Source organism: Lonchura striata, chromosome Z, assembly GCF_050655825.1.
Source record: "Lonchura striata isolate lonStrDom1 chromosome Z, ASM5065582v1, whole genome shotgun sequence".
NCBI lineage: Eukaryota > Metazoa > Chordata > Aves > Passeriformes > Estrildidae > Lonchura > Lonchura striata.
Window position 1 is genome coordinate 81,979,634 of NC_140740.1, and position 18,004 is coordinate 81,997,637.

Below are 18,004 nucleotides of genomic sequence, written 5' to 3' on the forward strand. Positions count from 1 at the left end.
CTGACAGTCAAGAGATAGGCAAAAGTAGAGAAGCCTTCTTATCGGTGCTGGAATCCTCGACTCAGGAAGAATGATGTCTGAACTCCAATGATTTCCAAGGCTAATTAATTACTTTATCATACCATATTATATTATGACTTTATTACACTATATTACACTAACAAGAACTATCACTAACTAACTAGAAAACCCGTGACTCTCTCCTGAGACACACATGTGGATTTAATTGGTCAATCAATTCAAAATACTAATCACTAGAATTTAATCAAGTAATCACCTTGGGTAAACAATCTCCAGACTACATTCCACATGGGCACAAACAGTGAATGAGATAAGAATTGTTTTGATTATCTTTTCTCTGCTTCTCTCACAGGTTCTCTCAGGAGAAATCCTGAGATAGTTAAGTATCTCTCTGTTCAGAGGGTATGTGAATACCACAACTTCTTCTTGCAGCATTGGCCCAAGGTTTTTTATTGGGCGGTTAGGTATATAGCTTTAATTAGTTAGGTGACGTGATATTTGCATAATTCAGAGAATAGCAACCTGTAACTACAATATAACTAGATACGGTATTATCACTTTCAATAGAGCCTCCTTCTGCTTTCCTTATTATTTGGAAGCCAAGGATGTGATAAAACTAATAAATTTATCTTGATAGAGGTTAAGGTACAAAGATTTGCTGTACTTTAAAGTCTGTTTCCCTGAGAATCATACTTGTTTTGCATGGGACTGTTCATGAACAGTTGTTACTATGTGACTTTGCTTAGAGGTTGACATAATGTGTATTGCTGCATTCTGATTCTGTAGAACTGGGCTTTAATGCCTTCTTTTGGTCTGAACTTCCTTTGTACAGAGATACTTTTGAAGACAGATGTTTAGAATTATGCCAGCTTGGATTCTAGGTAGATATGTATGGATGTGATAGAGCAAGACTGAAATCTCATTGAATGGGGAACTGAAAAAAACATACGCAGAGTACATTAAATCTGGCCTTGCTGTAGTGTTTGAAATATACCAGGTGGCAGGAGCTTGAGAAAAACATTTCTGAGAATCCTGTTGCAGAAGATTGTGTGAAATCTGTAAAAAACACAAGGAAAACTGCAAGCTTGTTGGCATAAGGCTGCACTGTCAGTATGGTGCCACTTAATGGTCTCATTGTGTGTAAGGGAGTCAACAGCACCCATAACTACAATTAGCAACAGAGTTATTCTGGTAGATAGCAGATTGCAATTTCTTAATTTCTTGCACCTTTATCTTTCTTAAATTGTCTAGATAAAGACACAATGATGAAGAAAACAAAAATTGCTTACTGTGCTTACCAGTAACTGCTGCGGAGAACTTTAAAAGTTCTGGTTGTTTTATTTAGTCTTCAGCCTTGTCAGTGTTGTCTGTCAATGCTGACTTTTATTTTAAACCAGCAAATGAGTGAACAGTTGCATGAAGTGAACAGTTAAACCTCTCACACTTTGCTATTATTTCCCCCATTGTATGTAGCCTTGTCAGTACACCTTGTTAATATCAGGACTATGTTACCAAAACTTAGGCTGTTTCAGCTTCAATTTGAATTTATTTTCTGTTTTCCACTCTGGCAAATTCTGTTTCTTTTCACTGACTTCTAATCTCAGAATCTTAAGAAATGCCTAATTAGTGGAAGATTGCATTGGGTTTATTTAAGCTACATTCTGAGGTTGGTTGAGACAGCAGGATTGAGACTTTCCACATTGAGCTTAGTGTTAGCACTCCCCTAGGAAATATGTAACACTGTTATCTGATGAAAAGTTCAGCTTTCTCAGGGGATTTCCATGGGCCTGAGCTCTCATGAGAGTGGAGATTATGAAATTGCCCCATTTGGAAAAAAAACCTGTACCCTTCTGTGTTTGATTGGTACTGAGGCCAGAGTGCCTAATTTGGGTCTGACCTCCCATATCTCTGAAGTTAATATTCAGCTTTGGAGCTGTCTCTCGTAATAATACATTTTATCTTCAGTATGTATTACAAACACTTATTACCTAATTTTACAGCATTTCTGTGAGCTAAATAAATAAACAGCTGCCCTCATTCTCAAACACAGTAGGATGTGGCAGTTTTCAATGCAGTCAGGATGCAATAAAAGCTGATGGCTTTTAAAAAATGTTGATGGTATATCAAGTCTTTTTTACACAGGCAAGAGGACAGAACATTGCTTGATCTGAATTTTTTTGAAAATCCATGACAGTTCAATTTTTGGGCAGTCTTTCATGTTCTATTTAAATATTTTTGGTCATAAAATAAGTGATCGTTAATAGCAGGATCCTGACTAAAATATTCTGCCACCTGTTGCTGAATTTATTTGCAGCTTTATTAAAATGTGACATTCTCCACTTTCAACCCTAGAGATTTTTGCTGTTGCTGTGTTTTATATAGTAGTAGTTGTGAATTTTTTGAAATGCATTTTTAATTCACTTTATGGGTTTTATGTTTATACTTTTATATGTTTTGATTTCAAAATTCTGGAAAATCAATTGAATTAAATGCAACAGCTGCAGAACTTAAAAAAATAGGCATAGGTTTATGTATTTATTAAGTGTCAATAATTAACAAGAGTTTGTTAAAACTGCATATTGCTTGAGCCTTTGTATCAGGAATTCTCAGCTGATAAAAAATTGGTGTGTGTTTGAAAACTTAGTGGAATGTAGCTCATGTATTAGCTGAAGATCCTGCCCTAGCTTTTTTTTTATGCTGACCTGGCAGCACTCTGTGTGCTATCTGTGGGGGAGATTCGTGCTGTTCTGTGACACACATCCTCTGTAAACAGCTAGAGTTTCCTTCCCTTTATAATTTAGCTTTAGTTTTAAGAATGGTGCAGTAAAAGACCCTTTAAAAGTATTTTAAATAAGACCCTTCCTGTGAGTTTTGGTGTTTTGTGGTTTTTTTACCCTTTCTTGAACCTTCCTGTTCTTCTAAATGTATATTTAGAGGAACATACTACCTGAGGTAGTATTTAGATATGTGTTTCTTGACATGGTCAGAAGGTATACATAACCACAGACAGTCAGAACTTAATAAGCATAAACCATTACATATTTGGAGATCTTTTCCTTATAGTTCTCTATCTATTCTAACAACTGCAGCTGAAACATAATTGGACCATATCTGAAGCTGACTGGGCATAGATATGTTCCAGAAGGAGATTTGCTGATGGGGCAAAGACAGCTTACTGCAAAGATAGCAATATCTGAAGTGTGAGCCTGTTCTGGATTGTGCCAGCCACCCCCTTAGGAAAGCAGCACTGCTGCCTGCCCAACAAAAAAGCTACTTCAGAACAGTAGGGAGAAAAAAAAAAAAGTTGATTTGACACTTGAGACCTGATGTGGACATGGAAGTCCATTGTCCCAACAATTTTCATTGTAGCAAAGGTACAACTGTGTGACAACACGGTCAGCAGCCTATCTCCTTAAAGTGCAAGGAATTTTACTAATGTATCCATAGAAATAATGTGTACATATGCCATTTTCTTCAGGTAGTTGCAGTGCTTTCTGATCTGGTACACAGAATCAGGTTCCTAAAGTACCAGGAGGCACTGCTCTTCTCTGTGCCTAGAAGTAATCCAGTCCTCTGTGCAAAGCAGAGTGGTGCAAATGCTCCAGGGTGTATTTTCAGCCAGCCACGTTATGTCAGAACCAAAGGGAAGGACTGGTTAGTTTATTGACGGTCCAGTAGAAAACCAGCTGGGAGGATGAGCTCCTGAAAATACCAAGGCGCGGTCTGTTGGGACCATCCTGGTGTAATGTAGTATGGTGTCACACTTAGAATGTGAGAGACATGATTTCCAGCTAAAACTTTGTGTGAATTTGGGCAATTATTATTTACTAAGCATCTGCTTTTCAGTCTTTCCCAAAGATTGAGAAAGTTCTTCAATTATTTTGAAGTGCTGTTGCTCAACAGTCTGATTTCCAGTAGTGAAGGGCTTGAATAGTTGCAAAGGTTACCCTAAACTAGGCAGAGAAAACATAATCTTTTATTTACTGCTGAAGTTTGAGGGTTTTATTTCCTTCTGTTGGACTTGATACTCAAGCAAACCTAAACAACTATCCATAAGGGTAACTTTGCAGTGACCAACTAAATAGAAATGTAGGGAGCAATTATGGGAGGTTGAAATAATTTAGATGTAGATATATTTTCAGTGGAAGTAGACAATTTTTCTGGTTAAGCTGAATACAGTGTAATTATTAGCTTGTTAATCTTCAGCATTTTTTGATTGGCTTTACTCTTTGTTCTGAAGGTGGCTTATGCTGCAGTGTGTTGGATAAAGGAGCATTAGGACTTGGCACTAAATCCAGAAGTGTCAGGTCTTCCTTAACACAAAAAAGTAAGAGCTACTGTGATCTGCTGACTGCAGACTTGGGCTTTAGCTAAACTTTAGAATAAGTCAGATGTCAGTCAGGTTCCCCGAATTTGTGACAAGTAAGAGGAACACACATCTGACAGGACGAGCCTTCACACCCAAGGGAGGGGTTGCTTTTTCTCTTCTCATCTGCCTTTCTGTGTAAGGAGGAACAAGTACAAGTGCAGGACAGTCAGGGTGCTTTGATCCTGGAAAGCTCTGCCTGCTGTTTTGCTTAAGGCTCATCATTACCCATGCCAGTTTAATGGGAGAAACTCTTCAAACTGGATAGGTGGTGCTGTGATAATTTTCAAGTAGGAAAATACTGCTGGAAATGTTCTGCCTGCTTGTTTTGGGGAGCAAATGATTCTCATATAAGTGTCTTCTGGTTGCATTTGAACTAGCAGTCTCATGGATGCATGCTTACATAGCCAGCTTATGAAAACACTTCTGCTGTTACTAATGGTCCTTTGATTAAAATGTCCAGCCCTGCCTTTTCCTGTGATTTGAATTTCTACTACATTTACAGTCACTTGCTCAAGTACAAGGATTTCTGGACAGTGTCCTCATTGGTCACAGCTTACTCTTTCAACTTCTGCTTAGCTCAATGCATTTTTAATAGCATAGTGCCATGGCACTATTCCTTGTGTGCTTATATTTGCCATTAGAATTGTGGTGACATGTAGTATGTGACTGGATGTGACCAAGGCATTTGGTTTTCAGTCTCTCTATTGCTTGGGGTTTTTTAATATATTTTACTTTATGAGTTAATGTTTTGAAACATCTAAAACCTGTATATTATCCAGGGCATAATATTCCTAGTGCAGTGAAAATCCAGTCTTAACAGCAAAGAATTACTTCCTGCCTCTGTAGAAGGACCTATCTTGCCCTGAGCTGGGTTTGATCTTTAGAGGGCCTTCTCCATAGTTTATACCATCCCTGAATTTGTTTGCTTTACCACTCCTGAAAATAATTTTGTTGTAATAATGAAGTATTTTATATTTTCACATCTTTGATCTGTCATCTCTGTGACTGATGAGCCAGTTGAAAGGCTAAGAAAATTTGTACTCATTTTGTGAACATTAGCAGGAGAATTTTCAACCAGTTATAATGCCATACAATTTGAACCTCTGCTCAGAATTTACTTCTGAAAGCATACATATTCCTGGGGTGAAGTCCTAAGCCTGCTAATTTTTTTGCTCTGTTAGATGGCTGTATAATTTCTTTATGCTTTTTTCATTGGCAAACTCTATTTCATGGTTGTCTGTGCAGATAACAGAATTTGCCTTGCAACGGGCAAAGTCTTAAGAATATCTGTTCTGAGACATAATGTGGGGTTTAGGGATGTGGTTGGGTGTGCCCCTCCTTAGGCAGGAGCTCTGCAGGCTGTGTTTGCTGGCAGGGCTGTGGTGACCAGCCTGAGGATTTTGCCTCTGTGCTTTGTGTCTTGGTTTTCTGATGCAGAGTCTTTCTCTTGTCATGTGTGTCATATCAAAAGAGGGCCTGATGGCTTTTGCACAAAACAGCTGCACAAAGGGATGTGTTAGCCTCGTGTTTGCTGCTGGCTTCCCATGCAGGGCAGAGGTGGGATCTTGGCTTAATGGGCTCTGCATGCCTGAAGTCGATGAAGGCTAGCTGAGGAATGGTTTATGTGTGTGTGTCAGTACATGCTGAGAGCTGTGCTTTCTGCCAGAGTAATTGTTCTGGACTATATTTAAAGCTCTTCAAGCAAAAATCATGACTTAGAGAAGAATAGAGGTAGTCCTGATATGAGAGGGAAGACCTGGGCCTGTTTCACAGCATTTCCTTTTCTCTCAGGAGTGACTCTAGATGCTGGAGATGGATGGCAGGCTGCCTCCTCTTTACTCACAGCACCATTTGGCATGGCAGATATACGAAGATGATGGACCCTGGTTAATGGGGTGTTCACTTTGGTATTATCTAGTGTCTGCAGAGGCAGCACTGTTTGATGTGTGATGGCTTTCAGTGCAGAGAGCTGTAGCCTGCTGTAAAACAGGTCAGGCCATGGCTGCAGAGGGAATAGCACTTTGACTGTGAGCAAATTAGGCTTTTATTTTCACACTAGTTGATTCTGCATAACAGGCCTGCTGAGCTGCTTGATTTTTTTGTAAACAAATCAAATTATTGCTGTCCAACTTTTTCAAAAGCCAGTTTAGCTCTTGCCAGCATTAACAGGTACACAGGCAGCTCTGAGAGCTGTCCTCACCTCACAGTGGGAAAGCTGCCCCAGAGGAAAAGAATAATTAAAACATAGTAAGTGCTAAAAAAAATCAGGACCAAAAATCTTAAAAAATACTACTTTATCATGCTTTTTGGATGTGTTGTCCAAGGTTAGGAGTATAATGAAGGCAGATGAAAACTTGTTACCTTGCCCAGCACTGCAAAAAGTTTGCTTTTCACATTGTCAATCAGGGTCATTGGTACAGTGCTGTAGCATGGTTCACCATTAGGAGATTGCTGTTTGTTCTGGATGATCAATTTACTCTGGATAGTCATGTAATTACAAGTCATTCAGTGTTTGGTTCTGCTGTTGAAATTATTTGAGAGCCCATTTTTAATTTTGTGAGAAGTAGCTTCAGACATCTTTTGTCGATAAATCACAGTGATAGGTAATGAGTATGAAAATCAGTCCAGGTGTTCAAGTGCACCTGTCACCAATTCAAGAGGAATACTTCCCAGATAATGAAAAATTAATACAGACTTCCAGTGTACAAGGTAATTCTGTGGCAGCATTTGATTTGCCTGCCCTGGTCATCTCACCATGTGAGGGTTTCTTAAAAGACATTCTAGCTAGAATGTTTGTAGTGGTCACGTGTGCTACCAGTAAATGCTCTCAGCTGCTAGAGCTGGAACTTCGGCTGTTTGTCTCAGCTTCAGCACCTCTATGGGTGTCCAAATCTCCTGTTGCTGGAAATGTGATCAGTGAAGCAGCAGTGTCCTGGGTGAAGCAGGCTTGTGTGATTATCGTGCCTTGTGACCTTGTTCTCCAGTCACACCTGGGCACAGTTTTGCACAGACATGACAGCCAGCTGTGCCTTCCCTTCCTGTAGAAGTGGAGTTTTACCTTCATGGGGAGCTGTGAATCTGAAGTCTTTGAACAGGGACAAGAAAGGACCATGTTTGCTTGCTTGGCATTCTTCCTTGCTATGCTCCTTCTGTTAATTAGTGGAGACAGATGCTGAGCTGGGAACCCAATTATCTTTTTGGGTCTCCTTTGAGCACTTGTGGAACCTTGCTGATGCTAAAGAATGAACTAAAATGTCTCATGCTTCATCTTACTGTTTCATCTTGCTGTGACACCTAGTTGCTGTTACAAAAACAATTGGGTTGCCCTATGAACAATCTTTATGGTAATAAATAAGGGTCAGAATTTCATACCAGCTTCTGTGTTGTGTTGATATTTGGCTATGATGAATACAGGCTTAGCCAAAGGCTTGCAAGTCTCCCCAACTGCAGTGGATATAAAGAATGCATGTTTAATCTGTTATAGAGAAGACTCCTGATGACAAAAAACCATGTCTATAGATCAGGCATATTGCCCTGCTTTCCTCATAGCTGCTGAATTAACTTAAGGTATGAAGCTACTTCTCCCCTTTGCTTCATTCATTTTTTTATAGGGAGTTAAGGTAGGTGAAACTGGGAAGTAGATCTGACTGTCACAGTGTTTTCATTGAGCTTGGTAGCTTTAAAGTGTCTGAAAACCTGATATATTTAAGATGATGGGCACAAACCCTGTGGACAGAATCCCCACAAATTAACATGAAGCCTGGTAAGCTTTGTACTCTACAGTGGATTGAGATAACATTGAATTCCATTTGCATGCCTTTAATTTTCAGAATGCAGTGTTCAGGATATGAAAAACACAGGCACAATTTCTGTGGGGTTCTGTTTTCCTGCCCTGCTGTTTAATTTTAAAAGCCACTGCACCATTAAGTTTCTGGAGGAAAGTACGAGACCTCTGTGCTTCTCAGTGAAAGAAAAAAAAGAGAGAAGTGTGATAGAGTCTTGTCCTATAACCTGCCTCTAAAAGCTTTTCTCTTTTTTCACTTGCCTATGGGTCTTCCCAGTACTATGGGACCTGTTACAATCATACTTGTAGTAAGATCAGCAAATTAAAGTACTCAGCTATGGCTTTTATTCCACTTTGACCACCCTTTTGAGCTTTTGAAAGTAACTGGGGATGTGTTTATGGAATGAGGAAAATAAAACCCTGTGGCTTTCAGACCACAGAATCTTCCTTCACTGCACAGTCAGTGTTCAGCTCTGGTCTGCATGGAACCAGAGACCCCCACATAGTGCTGATTTGCTATTTTTTATAATGCATATTTTTATTTTGATGTTCATTTTAGTCAGTAATATAGCAAGCATAGAGGTTGTCTTTCTTCCCTAATTCATGTGATTGTCTTGAGTTCTTTGAATACATTTTGGGAATGTTTTGTTTTGTTTGGTTTGGGGGTTTTTTGTTGTTGTTTGTTTTGGGGGGGCTTTTTGTTTGTTTGTTTTTTGGGTTTTTTTGTCACAAATATTTGATTCTTAAGCAGGGACTACTGGCCTACTACTGTGCCCAGGCATGAAGGGTCTGGAAAAGGTTAGGTTGTCAATAAAATGTAAATCATATGATGCAATATGGTGTTACAGTAGGAGATGCTCTGCGGTATGAACATCCAAGAGTTTCTGGTTTTGATGCCCAGAAGACAGCCCCCAAGGTGTGCTTGAACTGTTGGAAATGAAGGACAGCTGTGCCTTCTGTGAAAACAATACCCGTGAAATGCTGCCGTGTATGATTGTTTAATCCTGATGGTGAGTTCAGAGAGGATGGGACACCTTGTGCTTAAGGCACAAAACCTTTAGTTCTGGGAGTTCTCAGTTGTGCTGGGAGCTTCCTTATGTGGCCATGCAAAGGATCTTTCTCCCTATCGCACATGGGATATAGACATCTCTTCTGCTTGTTTCATGTGCATGGGGATGGTCTCCTGTTGCATTGCCATACTGTGCCCAAACTGGAGCTAATTACAACCAAGGTGTTTCAGCCCTGCTAGACCTGCTGGTTTTGGGGTTATTTTCATGGTTTATAAGCAAAAGTCTGTTCTTTGTTGTTGCTCCCTTGATGTCAGGACTGAAACTGCAAAACTTATCTGCCATGGTGAAAATCTGTCTCAGTATTATTTCTGCTGACTATTCCACCACTGAATCAGCAAGATGGTTCACATCAGTTTTGACAGTCTTTTGAGCATGTTTGTTCAGTCTGACCTCAAGTTTATCTCCTTATTTGTGCCTAGGACTTGGCTTGCTTGCTGAGGCCTCTGGTTTCAGCCAGGAGGATGAACTCTGTGCCAGGGGTGTGGGAGCCTGCAGGGCTGCAGCTCCCTTGGGTTGAAGATGAAGGGGGAGGGCAAGGAAAGGCTCCATGTCCACGTCAAGTACATGGAGAGATTGGTCTCCAGTTTGTCCTGTGCCCTCCAGCTTGCAGTGGCTGACTGTAATGATGCTTGGCCACTCTCAAGCAAGAGAGGAGACATGCAAGTTGAGCTGCAGTTTTGTCTCGTGTATTTGAGTAACTTGATAGTATGTCTAAATTTTTATGGCAGGAAAATATTGCAGTAGCAGACCCACAGTGGTAAAATGTATTCTTCCACTCCAAGTGTTTGCATTATTAGGTATCCTTGGTATTAGCCTTCAGAAGACTTGCCTGTTTCTTTTATTTTCTATTTTTGGAGGGTTTTTTCTAAGTAATGCTCTTTTATTTCCTTAGGCCCTAGTGGGCAAGCAGTCATCTTGGGTGGGAAAGACTGTTTTCAAGAGGAAACCTCTGTTAAATCTTGACTTTTAAGGTATCCAGAGGAAGAATTTAGATGCATTGCAGTGTTTGGTGCTTTCTGTCATTTCATGTGCAAGCTTTTAGTCATGCTTCCATAACTGAGAGGGATTGCATAAGACACTGACCCACAAGTCTTGGAAGTAGGACCAGATGGGGTGGGGGAGAAAATGCATGGTACAAAAGACTGGCTGTGTGCTTGGGGCACTGCAGGCAGGATCGTGGTATTGGGATTTGGTCCCTTGGTGTCGCAGAGTTTTCATGTGTGGCCTTGGCTGGTGATCATGGCTTCATCAGCAGCTGTCTGGAAGCCAAACACTGCCCCACAGTTATGGTAACCTTGTTCTATTTCCTTCATGGTTCACTCCAAATGATGATGAAAACTTTCATTTGTAGGAGTTCCTTGGAAGACAGCATTGATTTTCAGCAAATTCTAGTGCTAAGTGAATCTGAAAATGCTTGGCATGACACAAAAGGCAGGGGATAAATATTCTGCTAATGCTGGGCTGGTTAATTACAGCTGTGAAAGATGACAACTCTTTGTTACTCCCCCTAATGATTACAGGCAGGTCAGCAGGAATCTTAGTGCAGTTCAGGTTGCATTCCTGCAATTGCCTATAGAATATGTCCCAAACCAGGAAAATCATGCCTCCATATAGCAGAAAACCTTAAAGCCAAACCCAGATAAAACTGACTACCCAAGCCAAAAAGCAACACATTGCTGAGGAAACAGAAAAGTGGAAGAATTATTGCTTGGCTACCTCTTTTTTTTTTTCCTTTCTTTTTTTCCATAAGGCATGTGGCCCTTTAAGAGAAGCTTGAAAAATATCTTAAGTAGGGGCAGATTCAATTAAAAGCTTGCAAACATCTGATCTCTGCATGCCAGTGTGCCTTCAGTCAGGCCCCCCTTTGTCCATCTGACTTTCTGAACAGTTGATGATCTCACCAAAAAATAAACAAGCTGCAGAAGTGTTTAGGGATTTTGGCACATGTAGGAAGTAACCAAGGAATCAGGGTGGGGGAAGTTTTTCCTCTGCTTGCGGTGAAGCAGGGTGCTTTAGCCTCTGCTGGAAAGAGAGAAGGGCGGTTTTATGTTATTGCAGGAGCCAGATCTTTTCCCAGCCTTTTCCCGGGCAGGGAGTGGAGGTGATGGTGGATTTTGCTCGCGGGGTTCAAGTGGGGTGTTTGCACACCACGTATTCATGAGTGGTCCTGCTGTGTGGGAGAGAGGAAGGCGAGGGAGACGCTTTTGCCCCATAGTAACCTCCGCCTTGCCTCAGCTGAGGCGGGTGATTGACTTTTTCGTGTGGAACAAAAAGGCAACGGGGAATTTGTAACTGGATATGTAGATGAAGGAGCAATGACCGTCAGTAACCCCGTGTACTTCGTGCCGCAGGAGCAGAGCGCGTGGTTCCTCCGCTCGCCTGCTCCTCCAGCAGGATCAGCCTGGGAGGCAGAAGTGGCACCCGGACCACCAGGTCTCCTGTCACCTCCCCTGGCACCCCGAGTGCATACCAGACTTTTCCTTTATGGGGCCCATTAGTGGCAGTATCACCTATCCAAGCTAAACCAAAGCGAAACAACAGTAAAATAAATTCTTAAAAAAAAACAAAAACAGCCAAAAAACAAAACACAAACAAAAAAATCAAACCAAAACAAAAACCCCAAACTCAAAACTAACCCCAAAACAAACCAAACAAAAAAAACCCCAAACAAACAAAACAAAAAACCGAGTCTAATCCAAGAACCCGTCCTGCAGAGGAGGTGTTACAGCTGTCCCCTGTAGGAGGGGAAAGGTACAAGCCCCTGGTTCTTCCATATCATTACTTCCTCTTTAAACTCATTGTTTTCTACTATTTACTCTGGGTTGCAGCAAACCCTAAAGTAGAAAATACAGCATGACAGCTAGCTTGCTGTTGTACCTCAGTCTGGAAATTTCACTCTGGTAAATCCCACAGGACTTGGTCACCTCCTCCTGGCCTAGGTGCTTTGCTCATCACTTGTTTAAGCATTGTGGAGATAGAATTGTCCTCTCTCTCTCTTAAAGGAAACAGCAACAACAAAAAGCAGACCAAAACTACTAAAACTGCTTGACCCCCCCATGCAAAAAAAAAAAAAAAAAACAAACCCCCAAAAAACCCCAACCAAACCACAAAAAAAAGAAACCAAAACCAAACAAATACAACAACAAAAACCACAAAAAACCAAACTAGCATACAAAACCCAAGAAAATAACTCAAACCAATGTTAGCTCTCAGCATCAGCTTCTGAAGGTCCAGTTTTATGGACTTCAGTAGTGTGCTTGGATTATAATTTCCAGATGGTTCCCCTTTGCTGTGATGTAGGCACAAATTCAAGAACTGGAATACTGATTGAGAAGTAGTAAATGTATTTTTGATTCCAAGTAGCTGAGATTGTTTCCGAGATTGGTGATTCTATATCATACCTGTGTGTCTGCCTATGTCAGACTTTGAAATTAATGATAGAGTACATCAGCTGTTAATTTATATAACTAAAGGCTAGTAAATCCCTTAGTGGTCCATGCACCAGCTCAGTCCCATGTTCAGTAATAACACTGGGATTAAGTGCTAATGCTGTAGTAGCTTTCAGATAAGGGGAGCAACGTGCTGTGCCTTGCTTTTGTGTATGTATGAGCAAATTGACATGAAGTAATGGTGTTAATGGGAGTTGTTTTTGAAGGTTGATTGCTTTTTTTGTTGTTGGTTTGGGGTTTTATTTGAGACCAAGACAACATGGATTGACATTTCTGAAGCCTGCCACAGCAGCTCCTCTTCCTTTGCACTATGGTTTGTGTAATTCCCTCTCCCCTATTTGTCAGCTTGACTTTTCCTGTTCAGTGCTCTCACGTGAGTTTCCTTTTGGTTCTGCTGTGACCAGAATTTTGCTTGTTTTGTCATTTTCCAGACTTGAAACTTCGGGATTTCCTGGTTGACAATGAGACATTCTCTGACTTCCTCCATCATAATGTGTCCATGCCATCATCTGCCATAGAGGAGCTACTGGATGCAGGGGTCAACCTCCAGCAGGTAAAGAGTACTTTCAGCTCCTAACATAATGCTTGTCTATTGTTTGTTTAGCTGTAATGCCAAGATCCACAGTGCTGGACCCCTCTGTGCTAGGTGCTGTGGAAAGACAGGGAAATGTATTCCCTGCTTCTGTCTTCCCTCTTGCCCTCAATTTACTGTCTTATTTGATTTTAAGTTGTAAAAGGACACTGGGAACCCATAAGTAAATGTTTTCACCTGCATAAAAGAATAGTACCCTCAGGCTAAACTGAATTTCTTCCTTCCTCTTTTTTATTTTAAATGAAAGTAAAACATTAAGCTGCTAGCTCTGATTGTTTTCAGCCACTCAGCTTGGGCTGGAGCAGGGCTTCTAGGTCTTGCTCTGCCTTACATTCCGGTTCAGCAAAAGGAGCTCTACTTTTAGGTTTGTGGCCAACACATCAAGAAAGACACATTGTAAATTACATAGTATGAGAGTCCTGCTATTCTGAGTGCTCTGTGACTGTAGTCATAAACATAGGCAGTGGGCTAGAGCCTTGTCTTGCGATGGCTGGTATTGTCAAATTTGTAACACATTTTTTGCTAGGGTTGATGAATTAGTCCACCAGCATCCTTTCTTAATGCAGAAGTCAGAACAGACTTCAAAGGAAGACCCAGGATTCTCTTGAAAGAATGCAAAAGATGGTATACAAAAGGAGGAAGAAATCTGTTTTGATCCTTAACTCCATATCAGATCTTTTCATTGAAGTGGAATGGATTAATTGTCCTTTTAGTCTTTGTTTTCCTGTAGTTATAGATGCTGTCCCTCTTTGCACACATTGCCTTGTTCTTCAGTGAATTCTTTCAAGCCATCTGTTTTAGTACAGTTTGATAAGTTATCCTTCAAGTTAGGCATACATTCCGCTAAAAAAATGTAAAGCAGAGAAAAATTTTTTACCCATTTTAGGCGGCAAGTCTTCAGGTTTTACTTGAAACTAATTACATTAAGACAGAATCATGCTACAGATGATTCTGGGAGGGTAACAGGAAGACTGCAGCAACAGCATTCTTATCATTCTCACTGAGCTAGTGGAGAGGCAGAAATATTTTCAAAGAGCAGGCAAAAAAGGCAAGAAACCTCAGTGTACATTGTGTGACTGCCGTGCTGTATTGATTGTATAGGGAAATGGAAGGAAGAACAAAGCTTAGCTTTTATCTACAAAATGTGTCTGAAAGGTGGTGAAAGACTGGTCAGTCACCTTGTTCTTCCTTGAATGCTTCAAGCTGTGTTCTTGTGTAATTCTTGAGCTGATTCTGCTAAAGTGCTGGGAGTGATGCTGCTAAGTCATAACAGCATTCTGTGCTGAGGGATGGCAAGAAGAGCTAATCTGAGCACCAGGATGTTAAGCTGCGGAGCAGAGCAGTGGCCCACCAAATTTTCTGTCAGCACTTTTCTAATATAGATGGTAGCTAGAGATGCAGACCTCTCCCTTCTTGCTGAATGACTTTATCTGACTCACAAAACAGATGTCTTTGATTTTGCTGGAGATCTGGCTTGAAGATCTGACCTCACTGCTGAGCTGCCTAATGACTTCAGTATTAATAGGCAGTATTTGTTAGGTCTCTGAATGAGTGGGTCACAGCTTCATTCAGATTTCATACAGTAAAAGGGCCTATCCAGAGTATGCCAGCCTTTCACAGCAAAAACAAAAACATGCTTCTGCAGTCTGTTGGTTTCCTGGGGTCATTCAGTGAGGCCAGAAGTTCTGCTGTGCAATCAAGTAAGGAACTGAAGGCTCCAAGGAGATGGGATTGTTCACTGTTGTTACTGTAATGACAGCACTCCAGCATGTCCAGCAGGGCTGTGTATCTCGCATACTAAAATTAGTGGAATCAGATAAAAGCAACCAAAGCCTTGCCTTGATGGGCATGTTGCTTCCTGGGGCTGAGTGGCTCCTCCTTGTGTTTTTCCAGTCCTGGCAGGTTGTGCTCAGAAGGGTGTGGGATTTGGAAGGTGCCTGGGTCAGCAGTGGGCAGGCAGCTGTGTAATCAAGCTTGGTATGCTGCTGTTGTCCAGGTGTGGCCAGACAGCTCTTGTGTGGCTTGGAGGCAGGAATAGGTCCTGTCCCGCTGAAAAATTGAAGGCACAGTGAGGTCCTGGGCCAGTGCTCCAGCATGATGAATTGACTATCAGTGAAGAGTAAATATTAATGGCTAGTGCATATTCTGATTGGATCAAATCTCTATTTCATGGAGCAGGAAAAGTCCCAAGGAGAGAATTATATTACATATAAGGACAGAACAGTTACCTATGACTACTTTCAGGCATGAGCCTGGCATTTTCAGAGTCCTTAGGGGACTAAACCTGTCATTTAGGATGTATTTTTGCCTGCTGAAGACACCATGGGTTCAGATGACTGCAAGAGAACTTGCAGACTTGGTGAGACTCAGTGTGGGTAGGCAGAGTGTTTTTTCTAAGGTTTCAGTGCTTGAAAAGGGCAGTTTCTCACCAAAAGAGCATAAAATCTAGGTGAAAGAGGTGGACACTTTCTGAATGGTGGCAGGTTGATCACCTTCATTTTTTGTGAGTGAACGCCAGGGCACTGGGAGACACTGGATTTTCTATATGTCCACCCAGGGAAGCTTGTGTTATTTCAGTGCCCCACAAATATCTCCTTTTCAGCATGGCTATAACACTTGTAGTAGTATCTCCACTGGCAAGAAAAAAAAGCATCCCAAATTTTCAAAAGGCAAATCTTTTTTATTTGAGAGCTATCTGGCATTTAAAGATATGATTTTTGGCATATGGATACAGACCAAAGTTAAAGGTTGCATGAGTATTACATTAAAAATCCCTTCTCTTTTCTGTCAGTTACTTTTCCTTATTTACTGAATGTAATGCACTTTTTCCCCCCAGATTTTGCATACCACTTTGGTTTTGACAGACAAAAAAATTCAGATTTACCAGCCTGGTTCAGGAGCTACTAACTCTTCTGGAATGTAGATCAGTACTCTTTAGTTGTTGTTGTAAGTTGGGCAATGCACACCGAGTCTTATGAAATGACAGAAGAAATTAAGTCTATGGCTTTGTTACCTGTGCATTTACAGTAAAATGGTTCTATCTGTCTAGCCCCAAGGCAAACAAAAGTTTCTTTCCAACAGTAGATTCTGGATTTTTCCTTGTTTGTCACCTTTGAGAAATACACAGCTTTTTGGACTGGACTTTGTTGTTCAGCAAACATGAAATTGGTAACTGACCTTAACCAAAAGAATTTGTTTATCAGGTCTGAAACAGTCTGGTGATAACTCGGAGGGATTTTATCAATTTTGTTAATAATGTGATTGCATGTGGATTAGGAAGCATTATTGTTAAGGAAACCATTACCTTAAGAAAAATATGCCTGTGAAGGAACACTCTGGGATCTTATCTCATGTGTTGCAGCCAGTAAGATAACTTTTTTTGCTGATACATTATCTGCTCAAAAACACTGCAAAATGTTTGTCTCAGCAGTTAGTGAGTAGATATTTCAGAGTTAAGGGAGATGATTCTGAATCATTACTGCATAGAAAATGTGGCTGGCAGATACGTAGTTTGGGACATAGGGGTTTTGCCCTTCACATAGATTTGCCAGACTTATGTCTGGTCACAAGCCTTGTTTTTTACTCTGTGGCTCATTTCCCAGAAGACTGGGCATTAGGCAATGCATGTACCCTTGGTTGGAGGAAATGGCTGCTGTGGAGGATAGGATCATGGCTGCTTTGTGCATATCTGTGGGAGAGTGAAGAGCAACCTGCCTCCCCCAGGACTTCTCTCCCATGTTCTGGAGAGAAGAACCCTTCCCAAGCAGGGAAGGGTTTTTCTTGGAACTGGGTTGCATATGAATCAGGGCTGCTCAACCTGTAGAGAAGAATGCCCCCTCACCTCTATCTGGAAATGTTATGAATAGCTTGCTTTGTCTGTGCAATAACCAATTTTTTTTGTTGAAGAATTAGATGAAGGCAGGCTTACATGTTTTTCCCACTTTCATAGGTCATTGTGTCTGGTTATCGAATGCGACTGCGAGATCTCTGCAATGGCTCAAGGTCATCTGAATTTCTAATGATCCAAAATCGCACGGCAGCCATGGACTCTGAACCCTTCATTTGCACCTTGTCAAAGGAAAAACTCCATGCAACTGAGCAAGCCTTACGTGCTAACCTGGATCCTTTGAAGCCTCTTCAGGTGAGTTCGCTGGTCGCACCACCAGTGAGAGTCTGTCATTGACACAGTGATGTTTTCCATGTCTTTCAGTCTCGGAGCTCATCCCTGCATTTCCAGAGCTGCTCAGAGGCAGTTAGAAAGGAGAAAGATGGTTGGTCTTTGTCATGGGGGCATGAACAACATGCTTCTTTCCACCATTCTTACCCTTCCTGTTCAGTCTGCTACTTGCACAGCATAAGTGTGTGTGGTCTGCAGTTCAGTTTGTCAAGAGGGAAGTCTTTATGCTGCATAGTAACAAACAGGCTCTTGGTTGTCTCTGTGTTTTAGTCAAATGTTGTATCTTGGCTGGAATGAGCCCAAATATAAGCCTGGCTTTTGCTGAGCACTAAAACTACAGCCCTCTGCTCTTAGCATGGGACCACTGAGTACAGAAATTTCTAGCCACTGGCAGGCCACAACATTTAAGCAGATTTAAATCATATGAAGCAGAGTCAAGTTTTAAAGTCCCATTTCAAAAATTAACTAATGCAATGGCTACTGGGGAAGGAATTCATTGAACTTCAAGAAAATACATTATTTTCAGGGTGACTGGAGGCCTG

The 18,004-nt window shown here is 41.1% G+C and overlaps 1 protein-coding gene across 4 annotated transcripts in view; it reads left to right on the top strand.

The window, feature by feature from the left end:
* The window catches only part of ABCA1 (ATP binding cassette subfamily A member 1), a 91,947-nt gene that overhangs the window by 32,109 nt on the left and 41,834 nt on the right, over positions 1-18,004 (top strand). For all 4 annotated transcript variants that reach the window (XM_021534836.3, XM_085565988.1, XM_085565987.1 and 1 more), the window contains 2 exons: positions 13,125-13,246; positions 17,235-17,426. In XM_021534836.3, the coding sequence (XP_021390511.3) occupies positions 13,125-13,246; positions 17,235-17,426 (314 nt within the window). The remainder of the gene's footprint in view (positions 1-13,124; positions 13,247-17,234; positions 17,427-18,004) is intronic.